Genomic DNA, 20,752 nt, shown 5'->3' with positions numbered 1-20,752 from the left:
AGGTAGCCAGTATAGGTGCCCCCAGTATAGGTTAGATAGTTAGGCACCCCCAGTGTATGTCAGCTAGGTAGGTGCCCGTAGAATAGGTTAGATAGGTAGGAGCCCCCAGCATAAGTTAGATAGGTAGGTGCCCCCAGTATAGGTTATATAGGTAGGTGCCCGCATTATATAGTGGTTTGCAAAAGTATTCGGTCCCCTTGAAGTTTTCCACATTTTGTCACATTACTGCCACAAACATGAATCAATTTTATTGGAATGCCACGTTAAAGACCAATACAAAGTGGTGTACACGTGAGAAGTGGAACGAAAATCATACATGATTCCAAACATTTTTTACAAATAAATAACTGCAAAGTGGGGTGTGCGTAATTATTCAGCCCCCTTTGGTCTGAGTTCAGTCAGTTTCCCATAGACATTGCCTGATGAGTGCTAATGACTAAATAGAGTGTACCTGCGTGTAATCTAACGTCAGTACAAATACAGATGCTCTGTGATGGCCTCAGAGGTTGTCTAAGAGAATATTGGGAGCAACAACACCATGAAGTCCAAAGAACACACCAGACAGGTCAGGGATAAAGTTATGGAGAAATTTAAAGCAGGCTTAGGCTACAAAAAGATTTCCAAAGCCTTGAACATCCCACAGAGCACTGTTCAAGCGATCATTCAGAAATGGAAGGAGTATGGCACAACTGTAAACCTACCAAGACAAGGCCATCCACCTAAACTCACAGGCCAAACAAGGAGAGCGCTGATCAGACATGCAGTGAAGAGGCCCATTGTGACTCTGGACAAGCTGCAGAGATCTACAGCTCAGGTGGGGGAATCTGTCCATAGAACAACTATTAGTCGTGCATTGCACAAAGTTGGCCTTTAAGGAAGAGTGTCAAGAAGAAAGCCATTGTTAACAGAAAAGCACAAAAAGTCCAGTTTGCAGTTTGCCACAAGCCATGTGGAGGACACAGCAAACATGTGGAAGAAGGTGATCTGGTCAGATGAGACCAAATGGAACTTTTTGGCCAAAATGCAAAACGCTAACACTGCACATCACTCTGAACACACCATCCTCATTGTCAAATATGGTGGTGGCAGCATCATGCTCTGGGAGTGCTTCTCTTCAGCAGGGAAAGGGAAGCTGGTCAGAGTTGGAGAGAAGATGGATGGAGCCAAATACAGGGCAATCTTGGAAGAAAACCTCTTGGAGTCTGCAAAAGACTTGAGACTGGGGTGGAGGTTCACCTTCCAGCAGGACAACAACCCTAAACATAAAGCCAGGGCAACAATGGAATGGTTTAAAACAAAACATAGCCATGTGTTAGAATGGCCCAGTCAAAGTCCAGATCTAAATCCAATCGAGAATCTGTGGCAAGTTCTGAAAACTGCTGTTCACAAACGCTGTCCACCTAATCTGACTGAGATGGAGCGGTTTTGCAAAGAAGAATGGGCAAGAATTTCAGTCTCTAGATGTGTTATGCTGGTAGAGACATACCCTAAAAGACTTTCAGCTGTAATTGCAGCAAAAGGTGGTTCTACAAAGTATTGACTCAGGGGGCTGAACAATTACGCACACCCCACTTTGCAGTTATGTTTTTTTTTTAATGTTTGGAATCATGTATGATTTTCGTTCCACTTCTCACGTGTACACCACTTTATTTGTCTTTCACGTGGAATTCCAATAAAATTGATTCATGTTTGTGGCAGTAATATGACAAAATGTGAAAAACTTCAAGGGGGCCGAATCCTTTCGCAAACTACTGTATGTTAGATAGGTAGGTGCCCACAGCATAAGTTAGATAGGTAGGTGCCCACAGTATATGTTAGGTAGGCTTCCCCAGTACAGGTTAGCTAGGTAAGTGCACGCAGTATAGGTAAGATAGGTAGGTTCCGCCAGTATAGGGTAGATAGGTAGTAGCCCCCAGTATAGGTTAGAGAGGTAGGAGCCCCCAGTATAGGTTGGATAGGTAGGAGCCCCCACTATAGGTTAGATAGGTAGGTGCCCCCACTATAGGTTAGATAGGTAGGTGCCCGCAGTATAGGTTACATAGGTAGGAGTCCCCAGTATAGGTTAGATAGGTAGGTGCCCCCAGTGTAGGTTATATAGGTAGGAGCCCCCAGTATATGTTAGATCGGTAGGTGCCCCTAGTATAGCTTAGATAAGTAGGAGCCCCTAGTAAAGCTTAGATAAGTTGGTAACCCCAGTATAGGCTAGATAGGTAGGAGCCCCCAGTATATGTTAGATAGGTAGGTGACCCCAGTAAAGGTTAGATAGGTAGGTGCCCCAAGTATAGGTTAGATAGGTAGGTGTCCCTAGTATAGGTTACATAGGTAGGAGCCCCCAGTATAGGTTAGATAGGTAGGTGTCCCTAGTATAGATTAGATAGGTAGGATCTCCCAGTATATGTTAGATAGGTAGGTGTCCCCAGTATAGGTCAGATAGGTAGGTGTTCGCAATATAGGTTAGATAGATAGGAGCCCCCAGTATAGGTTAGATAGGTAGATGCCCACAGTATAGGTTAGCAGTCACCATTAGTCTCTATGAGACTGGCCACACTACCCCTGATGTGAAGCGGCAGAAGAGGCAACGCAGACTCTGCAGTGCGTTGCTGAGCATGTCACTGTTTGGGGGGGGGGGGGGGTAGAAGCTATGCCTATTACCCTGTCGCCACAGTCTGACGCAGGGAAATGCGCAAGGGGGAATGGTGCGGTGTGATTGTCCTGCATGTATGTAGGACAGATTTGAGGCCTAGGGAGATTCTTTCTGTGGTACAAGGGTTGAACCGAAGAGGTGGCCAGGAAAGAAAATTCTATCTGTAATATGGTATATATAAAGGATTTTGCTGAATTCCAATGTTACTTGTATTTATATAGTCAACATTGTTGCTTTCAGAATAAGGGGTCAATTCATGAAACTGCCCTACTGCAGCAGCTCAAGTTAAAAAATAACTTGCGAGCGATGTGGGCGGCCGTGCTGCGTAGCGTGCATTCCTTAGTTATGCGTGTTGCGCTCCTTTAACTGCCGCACGTGGGGAAGTATCGTGAGCGAATACTTCACTAGCGTGGCCGCTACTATGTTAATGTAGTAATGGTCGTGCTAGTGAATTATCGTGGTTGCATTTCTACACTGTGCGCAGCAGTAAAAGGAGCGCGCATAGCTAAGTAAACAGTGCATCATTTAGGAACGCATGCTACACAGCACAGCCGCACGTAGTGTGGCGTATCGCTCTCAGGTTTTGTTTTAACTCGCGCTATTTCATGAATCGCCCCTTAAGCCTTGTCCAAAGAGGTGTTACTTTGGCTTTAATGTTTTAAAAAATGACCATGAAATTTCAGTCGCTTTCTAGCTATGATCTGGCAGGGGATCAAATATGCTTACTTAGTACCGTGACAGTAGTACTCTGTTGAGCAGCACAACCTAAATTACATTTTCACTCAGTTTGAACAGTTACCACTTTCTTATCAGGTGCTCAATCAGGAATTCCTCGTCAGGAGGTAATTAACCCTTTAATTGCCACTTTCAAACACGATGGTGGTACTTTGCACAGGAGTTGCTGTGGATCCGTGCACTTATACCTACGTCGCGAGATTGCGGAAACGATTGCTAGTTGCTCAAAAAAAAATTTGTGTCGGAAAAATAAAAAATTTGGCAGCTGCCCCCATTCCCAACAAGATTGTAAACTACTGCTCAGAGATATACAAGTATTTTGCATTCATAGCTATAAAAATGTTTCCATAAGGCTGTATTTGAAGCCTGTCTGCTTATAGCTGTGAATGGGGAGTTGGAATCTCAGATCTGCTTTAAATAGTTACATTCAAATTCTGCATCCTAGTCTGTGACTATTTCAGATCTAGCCAAGCCCTAGGCATGAATGCACTGCAGAAGACAGATATAGAGAAGGCTAATTCAAGGTTAGCATGCATCAGTGTTACCATCTATGTGTAACAAGTGCCTAATTACTTTGTTCCTATTTAACATCTAAAATGTCTGTTAAATCTACTTATACTATCCTTAATGTACTCACAGGTTTAGCACTGGACACTCAAAATTCCATACATTGTTGGTTAAGGAGGAACTTTAACCAACAATTGAATTTACAGTCTGTAGCTGATATTGCCTTTCCCTAGAGAAACATTCCCCTTTTCTCGAATAGATCAGGGGGGGTCTGTAAGGCTGAAACTGTGGTGAAACCCCTCCCACAGTGTGATATCATGACCATGGTCCTGACAGTTTGCTGTCTGCAGGGCCGGATTTACCATAAGGCACTGTAGGCACGTGCCTACAGCCGCCTGATGATGGAGGGGCTGCTCATTTCCTTCCCTAGCACCTCCCTCCTTCCCTATACTGTGTCCTGTGAGAAGCGTTAGTGATAGGTTACTCACCCAGCTCTCGGCATTCCACTGACTAAATCTCCCTTCAGTCAGGGGCACCACTAGCTACTTAATACTGAGGATATCTCTCTGGCTACCCTAATGCTAGGGGACACCTGTAGCTACTTATGACAGGCAAGGGAAGTAAGAGAGAAGTGACAGCTGAGACAGCCAGCACACCTGCCTACCGGTTTGGTAGGAATTTGTAGGTTCATGAAGGACGGAGTCTAGGGTGTCAGGACATCTGGGCCTATAGGCTCCTGTGATGTAAATCCGGGCCTGGCTGTCTGTGCACCTCATTGCATTGTGGGAAATAAAGGCTTTTTTCCAGCTGCCAAGCAAGTAACATCTCCCTCTGTGCAAAGAACTCTCAGAAACGAACATTCTGTACAGATCAACTAGCAGAACTAAAGATGTCACCACAACTGATACATTTCAGAATGTAATGGGAGTGGAAAGATTTTACAATGAGCAAACACTGACTAAACAATCTGTAAATTAATATCGTAAAAAATAAGCAATGTTATTTTCACTACAATTCGTCTTTAAGAATTCTACATGACAGGCACTGTTTGAGCCCTTGTATATATGAGACATGGGGCCTGATACACGAAAGGCCGGTTACTTTACTAGTCCTAATGCCAGGGGAGCACCACCCATTTCTCTATAAACCCCTCGTAATGCTCTCTGCTCTATGCCGTGTGCTACCATAGCAATGCACGCAATATCCTTGTAACATGCATGGCTCTAATAGAACAGGTGGTGCTCCCCTGGTGTTGGAACCATTAACCACTTCCTCTGCCAAGGATCTAATGTGTGTATAGCGGCCCTTGATTCTCCCCGTGCCTGAGCCCAGTGGATCAGTTTGGCTGAGAGCATTGCCTTCCTCCCCTTGTATCAAGCGTATCGGGTACATGCAGTACACCTTACCATTTACCTCTGACAATGGTGGGACGCCAAAACCGCTCAGGATTGGAGACTGGGCATCGGTTTCTACACGTTTTAACCGATTTTAAGGTGTACTGTACATACACGATACATTTAAAGGGTCCCTATCATAAGATCTCAGGATGTAAGTATTTTATATTTTGAAAATAATAGTATCTCATTTTGAAAATAAAAGTATCTGATTTTACATTCCACTAAGCATCTGCATTTATTGTTTGGTGGCAGTCACCACATGTGTTGCTGAGCATTGGGTGACTGCAGGAAGCCAATTTTGATTGCTTGGAATTTAGCGCAGAGGATTTAACTAGAAACGAATTGTGACCCAAGTGGATGTGGGAACCTTGGCGGCTTACCATTTAGGATGACCTATTCAGTAGTGTAAAGTGTTTTGTGCAGTGTATGGTGAGGTTCATGCTATGATGACATCAGATCCCCTGTCAACGGTACGTGGCACGACCAACTTGTTAACATTATCTGTGTTTTGTCAGTTGTATGTGACATGTCAATTATAGCATTGCTATTTTGACATGTCTAATTTCCATCCAGTTTCCTAATAAAAATAAAAAATTCGTGCAGGTCGGGTCTTTGCCTTTTTATCACTGCAACAGGCAGAATGGACACTGGATAGAACAAATATATTAACACTACATCCATTGACATGCCCATTGGGTTGTTATGGTCCATGCAGTAAATCTGACCATTTTTTACTTCTAGTGGGAACCTAGCCTAATAGCTATGGCATAATTTGGGAATATTATCTTGTCTGCTGTCTTTTCCCAGAACAGGACTGGGAAAGGCATACTAGAATGCCCATTACACACGAAAGATGGCACTCAGATGTGGCACCCAGTGTGTTTACAGTGGACTCCGATTGTACTCTGCGCATCGTCCATTCTCCTCCTGAATAGCTGCTGCCCTACGCGTTACAGACAATATTTGCTTCCCTTCTCTCCAACACACATACACCCACAATTATGGTTTAACTTTAAAGGGAACTTTAACTGAGAGGGATATGGATGCTTCCTTTAAACAATACCAATTGCTTGGCAGTCCTGCTGATCTTTTTGGCTGCAGTAGTGGCTGAAGCACATACCTGAAACAAGCATGCAGCTTGACTTCAGTCAGAGCACATTATCTGCATGCTTGTTGAGGGGCTGTGACTAAAAGTATAAAGGCCCATACACACATCTGTTTTTTGCAAACGACGGGTCGTTCGCCTGCTAAATCGGGTGTGTGTACAGACTGTCGTCCGCCCGGCGGATCGCTCAACCTCACTCTTATCACGCGAACGACAGTCTGTAAACACGCCCGATTTAGCGGGCGAACGACTGAACGACGGGTCATTCAAACGACTCGTCGTTCGCAAAAAACGGACGTGTGTATGGGCCTTTAGAGACACGGGATCAGCAGGAGAGTCAGGCAACTGGTATTATTTTGAAAGGAAAAATCCATATCCTTCTCAGTTTGGGTTCCCTTTAATCTAAATAAATACAGTGATAGTGGCCAAATCTTACTTTATGTCTCCTTCATGTAATCCCTGCACACAGTGTATGCACACTGGGAGGGGGAGGGCTGTACAAAGACATCAAACAAATGACAGTGCTCATAGGCTGCAACTGAATTGTAGACCAACAGAGGCATGCAGAGCCTCACAGGGGCTAAATACATGCCTTGAATGCAAATCAGATGCAAATCAAGTACTAGTCCTAATCTATAATTTGAATGCAAATTGAAGCACATGGATGCACCTAGCCATAGGTATACTTACATGAGTTTTGTACAGCAGGAGACATTGGCAGCGCTTCCAAACAGAGGCTGCACCCGAATTGACTACCTGCAATAGATGTGCAGAGCTCCACAATGTGGACTAAAATACACAACTTGTATTCAAAACAGGTACAGCAAAGGACGTTAGCTTCAGTATAAATAATATGTGCACAAATTATTCCCTACTAGACTTCCCCACGGCGATGACAGGTCCTCTCGGGGAAGACCTACCACTAGTCTAACGATAAAAACATGATTTTTTTCCTAGTGCTGCTAATCATAAAATGATATACACATTTTATGGTATGGTATACACATAGGCTGCATTTGAATTGTAGACCAACAGAGGCATACATAGTAAGAGAGAGAGACATTACACAGTACACAGCAACATAAACTGAGGCTGCAGTTACTTAAAGAGGAACTCCAGTGAAAATAATGTAATAAAAAAGTGCTTTATTTTTACAATAATTATGTATAAATGATTTAGTCAGTGTATGCCCATTGTACAATCTTTTAAATCCCTGATTTACATTCTGACATTTATCACATGGTGACATTTTTACTGCTGGCAGGTGATGTAGCTGCTGCTTGCTTTTTTGGGCAGTTGGAAACAACTGTAAACAGCTATTTCCCACAATGCAATAAGGTTCACAGACAGGAAACTGCCAGGACCATGGTCCTCAGAGTTTCTTGTGGGAGGGGTTTCACCACAATATAAGCCATACAGCGCCCCCTGATGATCCGTTTGTGAAAAGGAATAGATTTCTCATGTAAAAGGGAGTATCAGCTACTGATTGGGATGAAGTTCAATTCTTGGTCACAGTTTCTCTTTAAAGCAGGATTAAACTCTGACATAACATTCAGTACAAAACGTCCTACTTTTTATTACCCATACTGTTATCATATTTGCTTTTGTATGCAAGAATCGTCAGTTTACAAATTACAAATTCCCAAAGTACAGTTTATGTGCTTGAAAGATGCCATTGTAATTAATTGCATAGCTGCTGTATTTATATATTATAAAGTATCCAGTAAGAATTTGTCTTCAGTGCACACATTCGGCTTATGTTCAACTGAAGCACTGCTAAGAATGTTTACTAATAGTGGCTGATAAGGAAAAATAAACAAGATAATGTAATCACACCAAACAAGATAATGCAATCACTTTCACAACTTTGGATTCGGACCTAGGCTTCCCACTGAAGTGTTTAACTGTTTGAATGTTTTTCTGCTAAAAAAAATTTCTGGTAAAAGGTTATATGCTGTAAAAAAACATTTAGAGCAAAGAAGAAATGCTGAGTTTCATACCACTTAGATAGATGTGGGAGTCCCTGGAATCAGACTCTTCTGAATTACTTTGTGTAGTCGAGGCATGTTTCAGGGGGATATTTACACGCTTGGTGAATCCCTGTGGTCTGTATAATGTAACAAATACTTCAATAAAATAAATATAATGCTAAGTCCAGCGCTGCAGCCAAACATCAACTGACGTGAAGACTCTGGTCCTTCCAGTCTGTTTACAGTAATCCAGCAGTTTTACAGATATCTTGTACATTAAACCACAGTTTGTTTTGCTTCGCAGCAAGTTAGCGTACAATATCTCACATTCTACTAGGGCCTATAGAAGGACATAATAACACTTTAGGCTGTCAGTAGTCACATCTGTACCCTATGGTGAAGGCTAAAAGACTTTTTGGATGAGGATATTTCCCTTGACAGATCAAAGCCTTGTAGGTATCATTTCTGAAGTTTGGGTATGAATGGATTCAGTACACACATTGTAGCATGCGGAGTAGTTACATAACATTTATCCTAACCTTCTGATACAGAGTGTAAGGATATGCTAGGAAAACATGGTGAGATCTGAGGCCAGAGACCTGACACTGGAGAAGCACTATAGGGTGGACATGGCCAGCACACACACACACATTACAGAGTGCTGCTTTGTTGCACTTTGTATTTCTGTGAAATGAAATCATGGTGCAATGTTCTGCCAGTTGTTTTGTCAGCTTTTCTTTCATTTTCTGACCTCCCTGAGCGGTTTTATTGCCAGATACAGGGCGGGTTCATCACAATCTTCTAAACATTCTCCACCATGGAAAAGTTTACAGTAGGTTTATGATTATTATTATTTTCAATAAATCACTAAGCGATGCCAGTCATATAGTGTTGTGTGGTACTTAGTGACATACAGTATAATGGGAACACCATCATTTATATGCAAATTTAAGAGGGGTTTGTTTTTTCTAAAAAGGTAATTAAACTGGAACTTCAGCTAATTTATTTGTTCTAGTTTGGACGGTGTGGCGAAAGGTTTGTATTATTTCACGATTGCTTGATAGTACAGTGATAGAATGTAGGTTTGTTTTGCTGTCTGTGTGGTAGCTGAGAGGAATCTGATCTCCTGTCCCAGCTACTGAGGTACAGAAAACAGGAACTTAGTAGAAACTTCCCCAGTGGAGAACATTCTGCTCAAGAAAAAAAAGTTTCTTCCTCAACCCCCTCCAGAAATTATTCCTCAACCCCTCCTTGTCAGTTCAACATGAAAAAAAATAAAGCACTTTTAATGGAATTACACATAGTTAAAGAGGAACTTCTGTCATTAAGTTACATTAGTTATGTTAATTAAAATAGATAGGTAATATAATCTCTTACCCACCCTGAACAGGCAAATGTTTGATTTCAGGATGGCGGCCATCTTTTTGGTTGAAAGGAGGTGACAGGGAGCATGATACACAGTTCCAACTGTCCTGTGTCCTGAGCACCTCTCCCAGTTGCTAGGTAATGTGAATAACAACATAGGAAATCCCATCATGCTCTGCACAGCATCAGGAAAAAAAAAAGTTCTGATGCTGTGAAACTGTTAAAGAAACACCAAACCTTATCAGTTCTGCTGAGTAGATTTTTAGTCCGGAGGTTCACTTTAAGCAATGCATGTGACATGTACTGTATGCATATAAGAGTATGTTCGCTCCACGTCTACACTTGATTTAGCAAGACCAATGAAATGACTTGCAAGAATGTTCTTATAGCAATTGGTATAATTTAGATCTAAATATTATTTTATTTCTTTCTAAAGCAGGCACTGGGCAGCAGCCTTTACAAGAGTGCATCTCCTTATGGCTCCTTGAACAACATTGTGGACGGGCTAAGCTCTCTAACTGAACACTTCTCAGAAATCTCACTTTCCACCGAAAACAGGAAACCCAGCAAGCGGCCCCCTCCCAATTATTTGTGCCACCTCTGCTTCAACAAAGGTCATTACATTAAGGACTGTCCCCAGGTAAGAGGCATATTTTGGAACAGATCTTTTTTACTTATGTGGTCCATGTATAACCGCATGCTCCAGGCTAATTGCAATGTATCCATCCCATGTTTTCTTGATGTTTGGACAGTGACCCATAGTCAGCTGATCAGCCTACATCATATGTTTTGATGTGTGTTCATACATCTGGAAATGCAGAAGACAAGGAAGCTGTGTTTATATCTGAATGATCTTCACAGGTTCGTTAATGGATTGGAAGCATGCAGTCACAAGTTTTAGCTGACTGAAGATCTTCATGCCACCACACTGCTTCATGGTAATTTCAGTGCATCTACAAACCCATAGATTTCATCCAGTTTTATGAAGGGTGTAAGCAATTAGTGTCATCACAAGAATGGGAAGACTGGGTTACATGGTCTGTCTTCAGGGAATGAAATAGAAGGCTATTCCTCTATATTATTATTATTATTATTATTTATTGTATTTATAAAGCGCCAACATATTACGCAGCGCTGGACAATAAATATATACAATGATACAAGGATGACATACATAGGGTTATACACATAGAACAAAGTTATACATACAAATTGTACAAAATACATGATCATGCAATATGGGCTAGTTAGGTAGGCCCAGTAATACAAGTACGAGGCTGTCATAGGACAGGAGCACACAATCATGTAGATTACACTAGGGAGTGGAGGACCCTGCCAGAGGCTTACAATCTAAAGGGAGGGGTGGAAACACTAGGGGGGGCTGTTAAATATTCCTTAGAGAGTTACTGTGTGGTAGGAGGTGGGTAGGCCATCATAAAGAGGTGGGTTTTGAGGGCTTGCTTGAATGTGTTGAAAGAGGGAGCAAGTCTGATGGGTGGTGGAAGGGCATTCCAGAGGGTGGGGGCAGCTCTTGAGAAATCCTGCAGGCGGGCATGGGAGTGTGAAATGCGCGGGGTGGTGAGGCGAAGGTCGTTGGAGGAACGGAGGGGGCGACCTGGTGTATACTTGTGAACAAGCTGCGAGATGTAGCAGCGGGAATAGCACAGATGCAGTGTGACTCATGTGTGTCATTACTAGCAGTGGTGGGATCACAGCTAGTAGTTTAGAATGAATCATAACTCCTGTTTGCTGTAATGTTAGATGCATTTCATGCTAGTCATTGTGCTGCCTGCTAGCAAAGGAATAGCACCTTGTGACATAAAACTTGCAGCTCTTCCACTGGTAAATTGGTGTAGGCTCCAAATGGCAAACACTGCATTGGTACAATGGTACGGTTAATCATGAGTCAATTTAAAATAGAAGAGACATACAGTGCATTACAAAACACAGTTAAACTGTTATACTGGTTAAACCTCAATGCACCTCAATCCAAAGAGTAATGAGGGAAGGAACTATCTTCCTGACTGGATCTAAGAATCATCTACTCACACCTGGTTATCATAGCAGCGGATAGACTTCAAAGTACGGAAGGCAATAAAGCCTCTTTTAAATGCTAGTATTGAATTTGCCACAGCTTCTTTCTGTAGTAAGATATTACCCTTGGATATTTACAGTATACATATTAGGTCATCCCTAGAGAGATGACTGTGAAGCGAACAAAAATTGCGGTTTTGACCTGCTTGTTTGCTTCAGTAGTCTCATTAGATGTAAACCGCCACATCCCAGCCGCAAAACGAGGGCTTTAGAGCCCCCAATTCCCGGTCAAACATCCACGACTATCTTGGTCATGGATTGTGCTGCCCAGAGAGGCAGAGCTTTCAGCTGCAGCTCTGCCTCTACTGATGTCAATCGCTGTGCGGATCTCCGCCTCTCCCCATCCCTCTCTGTGAAGGAAGAGTGAGAGGGGCGGGGAGAGGCGGCGATCCGTGGCGATTGACATCAGTAGAGGCAGAGCTGCAGCTGAAAGCTCTGCCTCTTTCAGGAAGCGCCGGCCGGATTGCCCCGGGGATTTGGGAGGTCCAAAGCCCTCGTTTTGAAGCGGGGATGTGGCGATTTACATCTAATGAGAGTACTGAAGCGAGATACAAGGTAAAAATAGCAAATTTTATTCACTGCAGTCTCTCTTTAAAAGAAATAATCACTCTTAATTTGAGGTTTGGTCTGGTACAATTATTGTTTGTAATTTCCCATGGAGATCCTCTGTATAATTGTTTTACCTATGAATGTTTTCGAGGAGTAACTGCGAGAGAAAAAAACCATCTCCAAGCCAATGTCCAAGAATTGTTCTACCTACCAAAGGCCAAACAATTTTCTTGAAACAGCCTATTATTATTTACTAACTAAACAATGATGTAGGAGGCGCCTGTAAAAAGTTTCTCAGCAAGACCTTTTTGTAAGGTAAGAGTAACTCATCTCACCTTGTAAGTAGACTCATAAACAGGTTTCTTAAAAAAAAATGATTAACAATTTATTAAGCACTTCGGACGGACAACGCGTGGGTGCCATCTCTCTGTGTACACGGTTTTTGGCACTCTATTTGACCTGAAGAAACCTGTTTACGAGGCTACTTACAAGGTAAGACGAGTTAATCTTACCTAAACATCACAAAAAGGTCTTGCTGAGAAGCTGTTTACGGGCGCCTCCTACATGGTTGTTTAGTTTGTTTATGTCCCCCTACCTGGTGGGCTACTCGCCACTATAATTGCACAGGGCAAAGTTTTTTGGAGCTGCGACCGACATCCACCCACGCAAGGCCAAGTGGGGACCGCACTTCCCCACATGCATATATGAGTGGTTGCCTATGAAAGGAGCCCACAATTATGAGTTTACACTTTTTGGACTTTTCAACTCATTGTGTCACAGTATCGCGCGATATCGGGCTCCCAGTGTCCGGGTGTCTTTTTCTTGTGCTTCACTAGCCTGACCCTATTATTATGTAGTATTTATATAGCACCAACATCTTCCACAGCGCTGTACAGAGTATATAGTCTTGTCACTAACTGTCCCTCACAATCTAATCCCTATCATAGTCATATGTCTATATTGTATAGTGTATGTATCAAAAGTTTAGGGCCAATTTTTGGAGGAAAGCCAATTAACTTATCTGTATGTTTTTGGGATCGAATCTAGCAATCTGTTAAAGAGACTCTGTAACAAAAATTGCATCCTGTTTTTTATCATCCTACAAGTTCCAAAAGCTATTCTAATGTGTTCTGGCTTACTGCAGCACGTTCTACTATCACCATCTCTGTAATAAATCAACTTATCTCTCTCTTGTCAGACTTGTCAGCCTGTGTCTGGAAGGCTGCCAAGTTCTTCAGTGTTGTGGTTCTGCTATGAACTCCCCCTTCCAGGCCCCTCTATGCACACTGCCTGTGTGTTATATAGATTAGAGCAGCTTCTCTCTTCTCTCTTATCTTTTACAAGCTGGATAAATCCTCCTCTGAGCTGTCTGGGCTTTTACATACTGAGGAATTACAGACAAGGGCAAAGCTGTTTGCAGAAAGAAACAAGCAGCCTGAAACTTCAGTGCATGAGAACTGCAGGGGGAAAGAAACACACAATGATCTCTTGAGATTCAAAAGGAAGGGTGTATACAGCCTGCTTGTGTATGGATGTATTTTCTATGTGTGGACATACTGTACATCAACCTACTTCCTGTTTTGGTGGCCATTTTGTTTGTTTATAAACAAACTTTTTAAAACTGTTTTTAACCACTTTTAATGCGGCGGGGAGCGGCGAAATTGTGACAGAGGGTAATAGGAGATGTCCCCTAACGCACTGGTATGTTTACTTTTGTGCGATTTTAACAATACAGATTCTCTTTAAACAAATCAAATAGTGTATGGCAGGCTTCAGAGATACAATGGAATGCGAAAGCATAAAGGCTTTATTACATTGATGATAAATGCATTAATGTATACACTAAAGAACCCTTAGCTGGTTTGAGACCATGTGTAGTTGCTTAAGCCTGATGCTGCATAGTTTCAACACCACCCGATCCCGAACGCACGACGCAATAGCGTGACCCCGCCACCTCATAACTCAGCTGTCTAAAAACAGCTAAGTTCTGTAACTCAGTCAGGAGCCATTTTCATTGACTCCTGTCCTCCTGATTACTGTGTGCTGTTAAAGATACTGTGTATTTACCTGATGAAGCAGGCAGAGATCTGTGAAACGTGCTAGTGCCCAATAAAAAAACCCTTGTCTTTTTGTATACAAGTTACTTTCTTCTTTTTGAAGTAAACAAATTTACATTATTGCTATCACCCTCGACATACTTATTTTTTGGAACGCCTCTTACCCTTCTAGCATCACATGGTTTGTAAGTTTATGTTTCCACTGTGACCCATAGTTTATTTCTGCTAGTTTTTTGCCTACATGAGAGCTTCCATCTTGCTGCTGATATCAGAATGCAATAAACCACGCACAGAACAGAGAGAGACCCCAACATGTCTAGCCTGTTGTGAACAGTCACCAACAGTTGTTAGCTAATCACAATCAATTTTGTATTATTTATTTTGTTCATAAAATAGTTTGTCATCAGTTTGTCTTTAACGTCGCACGTTATAAAAAACTTTAACGCAGACTAACGCACAGCAATGCAAAGTCTGTGCGACATTCACAGTGCACACGTTGCGTTAGTGTTATCAAAAAGTGCTGCATGCTGTGCGTTTAGCAATGATTCTGCTGCGTTACTTGTGTTGCACATGTTCAGTAATGTTTTTTTCCTTTTGTAAAAAATACATTTAATAACGTGCGACTTTAACGTCGCACTGTGCAAGTGTATAAGCATTGCATTAGGGCTGCGTTGTGCGGCTTTAACGTCGCATCAAACGCAACGTCCTACTGTGTAAGTAGCCTTAGTGTAACAGGAACTTGACATAAATCATAATTAAATATTTATTTCTAAAATGGATCATGACTAATTCTAATATGGACTTTGATGTGTTTGATCTAGTGTTTTATTTGAAGACTGAGCATGATGCACTAAGGTAAACCTGACAGCAGACTGCGGTGAGGAAACCTGGCAGGCTACGTCAGATCTGGGGATAAATGCAGCAGCAAATGAGCACCAGACAAGGGAAATAGTGAGGGCAATAGGTGGGACCTTCAACTCAGTGCAGCATTTGATTAGTCACTTTAATGACACGACGAACAGATTACTCATCTATAAATATCTGGGAGCTAGCAGCAGATTATATTAAAACAAAAATCACTTATATGGTAGTAGTAAGTATAAGCTATGTATTTCACAACTTTCTTAATTCTGGTCAAGAAAGGGGCATTTGTACTTTAAACAAGCCTGAGACAAAATGCGTTCAAAGCAGACCTAAAATAAAGTCCACATTGTCATCACAGGCATCAGAACTTGATATAGAGAAAAGGAGGTTTTAAAAATGACCTTCTATGCCACATAATATGGGTATTATTGGTTAGCCAATGCTGTCCTCCTGCTAAAGGTGCTCATCAATGATACTTGTACAATCTTACCACTTCTATGTAATTTAAGTATTCAAAGTATATTCACATGGCATACCTGTCTGCTTCCTAAATTTGTTAAGATTGCAGAATCAAAATAGTATCATTGATGGGAACCTTAACTGGCTCAGGACTGCGGTAGTTAGAATCTACACCACATCCGCGGCTCTCTAACTGATGTACCCTAGAAGCTACGCTGCAGCTTTCCACAGTCCCGAGCTGATCCCTGCTCGCCACGGCCGCAGACTCTGCTGTCATGTGACAACCCAGCTTCCTCCTATGTGTAAAGACCCATTTTAATTGGCTCCTTAACACATAATCACTGTGAGCCAATCACAGAGGTCACGGACGGCAATATGAAAAGAAGGCTTTGGTCCTAAAAGAGAACCTGAACTGGAAATTAAAAGTCAAAATAAACATAAACACTTCATACTTACCTCCTGTGTAGTCTACTTATCAATTTCTTTCTCCTCTCCTGCGTCCTGTTTGTCCACTGTGATCAATGGAATCCTCTATCCTCCATTTTAAAAATGGCCATTACCCCATAACAGCTTCCTGGTCAGCACACTGTTAAACTCTAATATTTCCCACTTGAGCTACAGGGAAACATGGACATTACCTTGCTCATTCAGTTGTAACTAACAGCAGCTGACATATAACTAACAGCAACTGATATATTTCAGTTCTGACAAAATATTTTCAGAACTGGAAGGGATCACTGTAAAAAGAAAATGGTGGGCTTCTGAGAGGAACTGACGGAAGGTAAGTATGTAATATGCATTTGCAGCTACATCATGTGTTTATTTTAAATTATTTTACTCAGTTCAGGTTCTCTTTAAAGGGGCCAGAGAATAGGTTAAGACATACATGACAAACTCCAGCCCGCGGGCCAAATCTGGCCCTCAGAGCAATTAAATTTAGCCCTCAAATGGTTTCCCCACTTTGCATTATGTTAGGCCCACTCTAGAACCCCAGGGAAGCTATATTGGAGGTGAAGCTCTAGAACACCAGGGAAGCCATTTGGGGAGGTAGGGGGAAGCACTGAACACCAGAGAACTGAATAGGGGAGAGTGGGGGTCTCTAGACAACAGGGAACTGTATAGGGGAGGGAGGGGACAACTAGACACCAGGGAACTGTAGAGGGGGGCAGCTAAGACCACTAGACATAAAGGAGCTGTATAGAGCAGGGAGGAGGCACTAGGGAACTGAATAGTGGAGGGAGGGGGGACCATTAGACACCAGGGAACTTTATAAGGGAGGAAGGTGGCCAGTAGACATTGAGGTTGGCCCGTGACTTAGTCCCAAGGTACAATTTCAGCCTACTTTGTATTTAAGTTAAACAGTCACTGCACTCTTGACATCAATAAAACAGGCATCCACCTCGCCCCCCTATATGAAACCACTCACCGGCAGTTGTGGTCTATGAAAAGACCAATCAGCGCTTTTGGGGTGTATGGCCCCCCTTCGCCTCTCTGGCTCTGCTGCCTCCGGCGTAGTCCGTGATGTATGCGGATCCGTAGTGGCCTCCTATGTCGGGGTTGGTAGCAGCTTGTGGAAAAAAAAACACACAGGAAGACCCGCTTCCAATAGTGTGATTCAGTTTTATTGTAATTAAAAGTTCCTTTAAAAATAATGGTCGCTCTACGGGGCACTTAGTGATACACTATAGTTTGGATGGAGTCACCTCCTGAGTGGCCACCGAGAAATGGTGAACTCCTCTCCGTATCGCTACCGTAACTAAGTACGCATAGACGCTTTATGCAGTGATTGGAGCTGTGAGCGGTCACCAGCGTACCAGCGGGATTTTCATCTATACGGAGCGCACAGTAGCGATACGGAGAGGAGTAACGTAAACATACAATTTATGTAATTTCGTGTACCAGCTGTCGCATCCAGTATGTGGGGTGCACCACCCGCAATCTTCGAGCGAGGATAGGTGTACACTACTGTGCGACTAGCTGGAACACTTTCAAAAAATCTGCTGTTTCGAAACATTTTGAGAACTGCCATAATGGGAACATGACCTCTTTTAAGTACCAGGGTGTGGAAAGAGTGGTCTCTCCAATTAGGGGAGGTGACCATCAGAGGCTTCTCCTTAAACGAGAAGCTTTTTGGATTCATCGTATGGGCACTCGCTCCCCTGATGGCCTAAACACCCGTTGGGACATCAGTCTTTTATATGACTGTTAAGAAAGATTCTTCTTTCTTCTAGTTGCCAGTCATTTTCTTCCTTTTTTTATTTGTACCTTTTGTACGGAATTTTAACATTCAGATGTTTTTAATAATTTTGTTACATCTTTTGCATTCTTGTAATTATGTGATATTTCTATATAATAATGTTTATTATAAGATGTACTCTGTTCCCTTTAAGAGGTTGTTGTTTTTTTCAGATTGAGTGGGTGGGAGTTTTTTTCCCTCCCCTCTCCTTCGACTATAAAGTCCCTGCCTCTTTTAGAACCTGTATGACTATGATTAAGGGCGAACTTTGAGCCCGATACGCGTCAGTCAGTTTGTGGTCCTATTTGTGTCATTTTTCGTGGCTTTTTCAATAAAGAATACCAGCTTTTACCACTTTGCTGTGATTGCGGATCCTCCTTTGCTTGCTGCTTCCACTAATCATTGTTACAGAGCTGATTTACTAATGAAACAAGAAATATGTATGGTTACTATAGGCAAAAAAAGCACCAGTGCCTCCCACAAAAAAAAAAAAATCTCTAGAATTCTCTCTCCCACAGGGAAAGCATTTCTAGGTTTTTTGAAGACTGATGCCCACTAATCCTGTAACCAGCATCACATGACTAGAGAAGTTGACAGCTGACCAATAGCAAAGTGAGGCTGGAAGGGGCATTTTAGAACCCAAGCCTGAATCTCACTCTATACACAAGAAAAATGGCAATTTCAGACCAAAGGGAAAAAAATACATGTAAAGAGGAACTCTAATTTGGGATTGAACTCCATCCCAATCAGTAGCTGATACCCCTTTCCCACTAGAAAATTTTACCTATTTTCAAAATGTTCTCATCCAGGACATCTGCGTGGCTGATTTTGTGGTGAATTCTTCCCGCGGTGTGATGTCAGGGCCATGGGCTTGACAGTTTGCTGTCTGTGAACCGCGCTGCATTGTGGGAAATTATGTTTATTTCCAACTGCCAAGCAAGCAATATAGCCCATCACATTGGTGCTGGCTTATAGTGGATCTAGCAACATTAATGAATTACATGGCAAGTATCAAATGTTTCTTAACCCATTCAGGTTCCGTGGTTTTCACGTGAGAAATGTTCACCTCCCATTCATTAGCCGATAACTTTATCACTACTTATCACAATGAACTGATCTATATCTTGTTTTTTCCGCCACCAATTAGGCTTTCTTTGGGGGGTACATTTTGCTAAGAGCCACTTTACTGTAAACGCATTTTAACAGGAAGAATAAGAAAAAAATGGAAACATTCATTATTTCTCAGTTTTCAGCCATTATAGTTTTAAAATAATACATGCCTCCATAATTAAAACTCACGTATTGTATTTGCCCATATGTCCCGGTTATTACACCGTTAAAATTATGTCCCTATCACAATGTATGGCGACAATATTTTATTTGGAAATAAAGGTGCATTTTTTCCATTTTGCATCTATCACTATTAACAAGTTTAAAATAAAAAAAATATAGAAATATGTCATCTTTACATTGATATTTAAAAAGTTTAGACCCTTAGGTAAATATTTACGTTTTTTTTTTTTTATTGTAATGGTTTTTTTTTTTTATATAGTAAACATTTTATTTGGGTAGTTTTGGGAGGGTGGGGGGTAAACAATAGATTTATAATGTAAATGTGTGTTCATTTTAATTTATTTTTATTTTCAGTTGTAGTATTACTTTTTGGCCCCAAGATGGCGGCCATGAGTTTGTTTACATGAGCGTAACACACGCTTAGAGTGACGCATCGGGGAGGGAACGGGCAGAAAAGGCGCAGCTTCCGAGAGAAGCTGTCGCTTTTTCAACGGGGGAGAGGAATCAGTGATCGGGCACCATAGCCCGATACATTGATTCCCTGGCTACCGAATCCGCGGGAAGGGAGTGCGCGTGCACGCGCGCGATCGGCCGCGGTAGCGCGCATGGTTCCTGGACATAGTTTCTACGTCCAGGAACCAAAATAGGTTAATCTACTGTATCTTCTATTTACCTCCTAACTCTGCTATGTATTTTTATTTCGTCAACTACTATCTTTCGGTAAAGTTTTTATTTAAAAGGAACCTAAACTTAGAAGGATTTTTCTTTTTAAAATAATACCAGTTGTCTGACTCTCCTGCTTATCCTTTGTCTCTAATACTTTCAGCCACAGCCGCTGAACAAGCATGCAGATCAGGTGTTCTGAAGTCAGACTGGATTAGCTGCATGCTTGTGTCAGGTGTGTGATTCAGCCACTACTGCAACCAAAGAGACCAGCAGGATTGCCAAGCAACTGGTATTGTTTAAAAGAAAACATCCATATCCCTCTCAGTTAAGGTTCCCTTTAAAGAGGAGCTGTAACGTCAAAACGTCCCCTGGGGGGTACTCACCTCCAGTGGGGGAAGCCTCCGGATCCTAATCAGGCTTCCCACGCCGTCCTCCGTCCCTCAGGGGTCTCGCTGCAGCCCTCCGTGCAGCGGTGACATCAATATTTACCTTCCCGGCCCCTGCGCAGGCGCTCTGACGGCTGTCTGCTCCGAAGTAGGCGGGAATACCCGATCGTCGTCGGGTCTGCTCTACTGCGCAGGCGCAAGTTTCCGGCGCCTGCGCAGTAGAGCGGACCCGACGGAGATCGGGTATTTCCGTCTATTTCCGAGCTGAAAGCAGCCACAGCGCCCCCGCTGGAGCCAGCAAAGGTAAATATTGAATCTACAGTCGGGTCTGTCGCCGGCTGTTCGGAGGGCTGCAGCGAGACCCCCGTGGGACAGAGGACGGCGTGGGAAGCCTCATTAGGATCCGGAGGCTTCCCCCACCCGAG

At 42.5% G+C, this 20,752-nt stretch overlaps 1 protein-coding gene across 2 annotated transcripts in view; it reads left to right on the top strand.

Annotated features, from left to right (window-relative positions):
• The window catches only part of ZCCHC24 (zinc finger CCHC-type containing 24), a 223,995-nt gene that overhangs the window by 51,592 nt on the left and 151,651 nt on the right, over positions 1-20,752 (top strand). The window contains exon 2 of one of the 2 annotated variants that reach the window (XM_068255460.1): positions 10,163-10,363. In XM_068255460.1, the coding sequence (XP_068111561.1) occupies positions 10,163-10,363 (201 nt within the window). Of the gene's footprint in view, positions 1-10,159; positions 10,364-20,752 lie in introns of both variants that reach the window. The other variant, XM_068255459.1, reaches the window with a different exon arrangement.

This window comes from Hyperolius riggenbachi, chromosome 10, assembly GCF_040937935.1.
Source record: "Hyperolius riggenbachi isolate aHypRig1 chromosome 10, aHypRig1.pri, whole genome shotgun sequence".
NCBI lineage: Eukaryota > Metazoa > Chordata > Amphibia > Anura > Hyperoliidae > Hyperolius > Hyperolius riggenbachi.
This window is presented reverse-complemented; position numbering and strand designations above follow the sequence as displayed.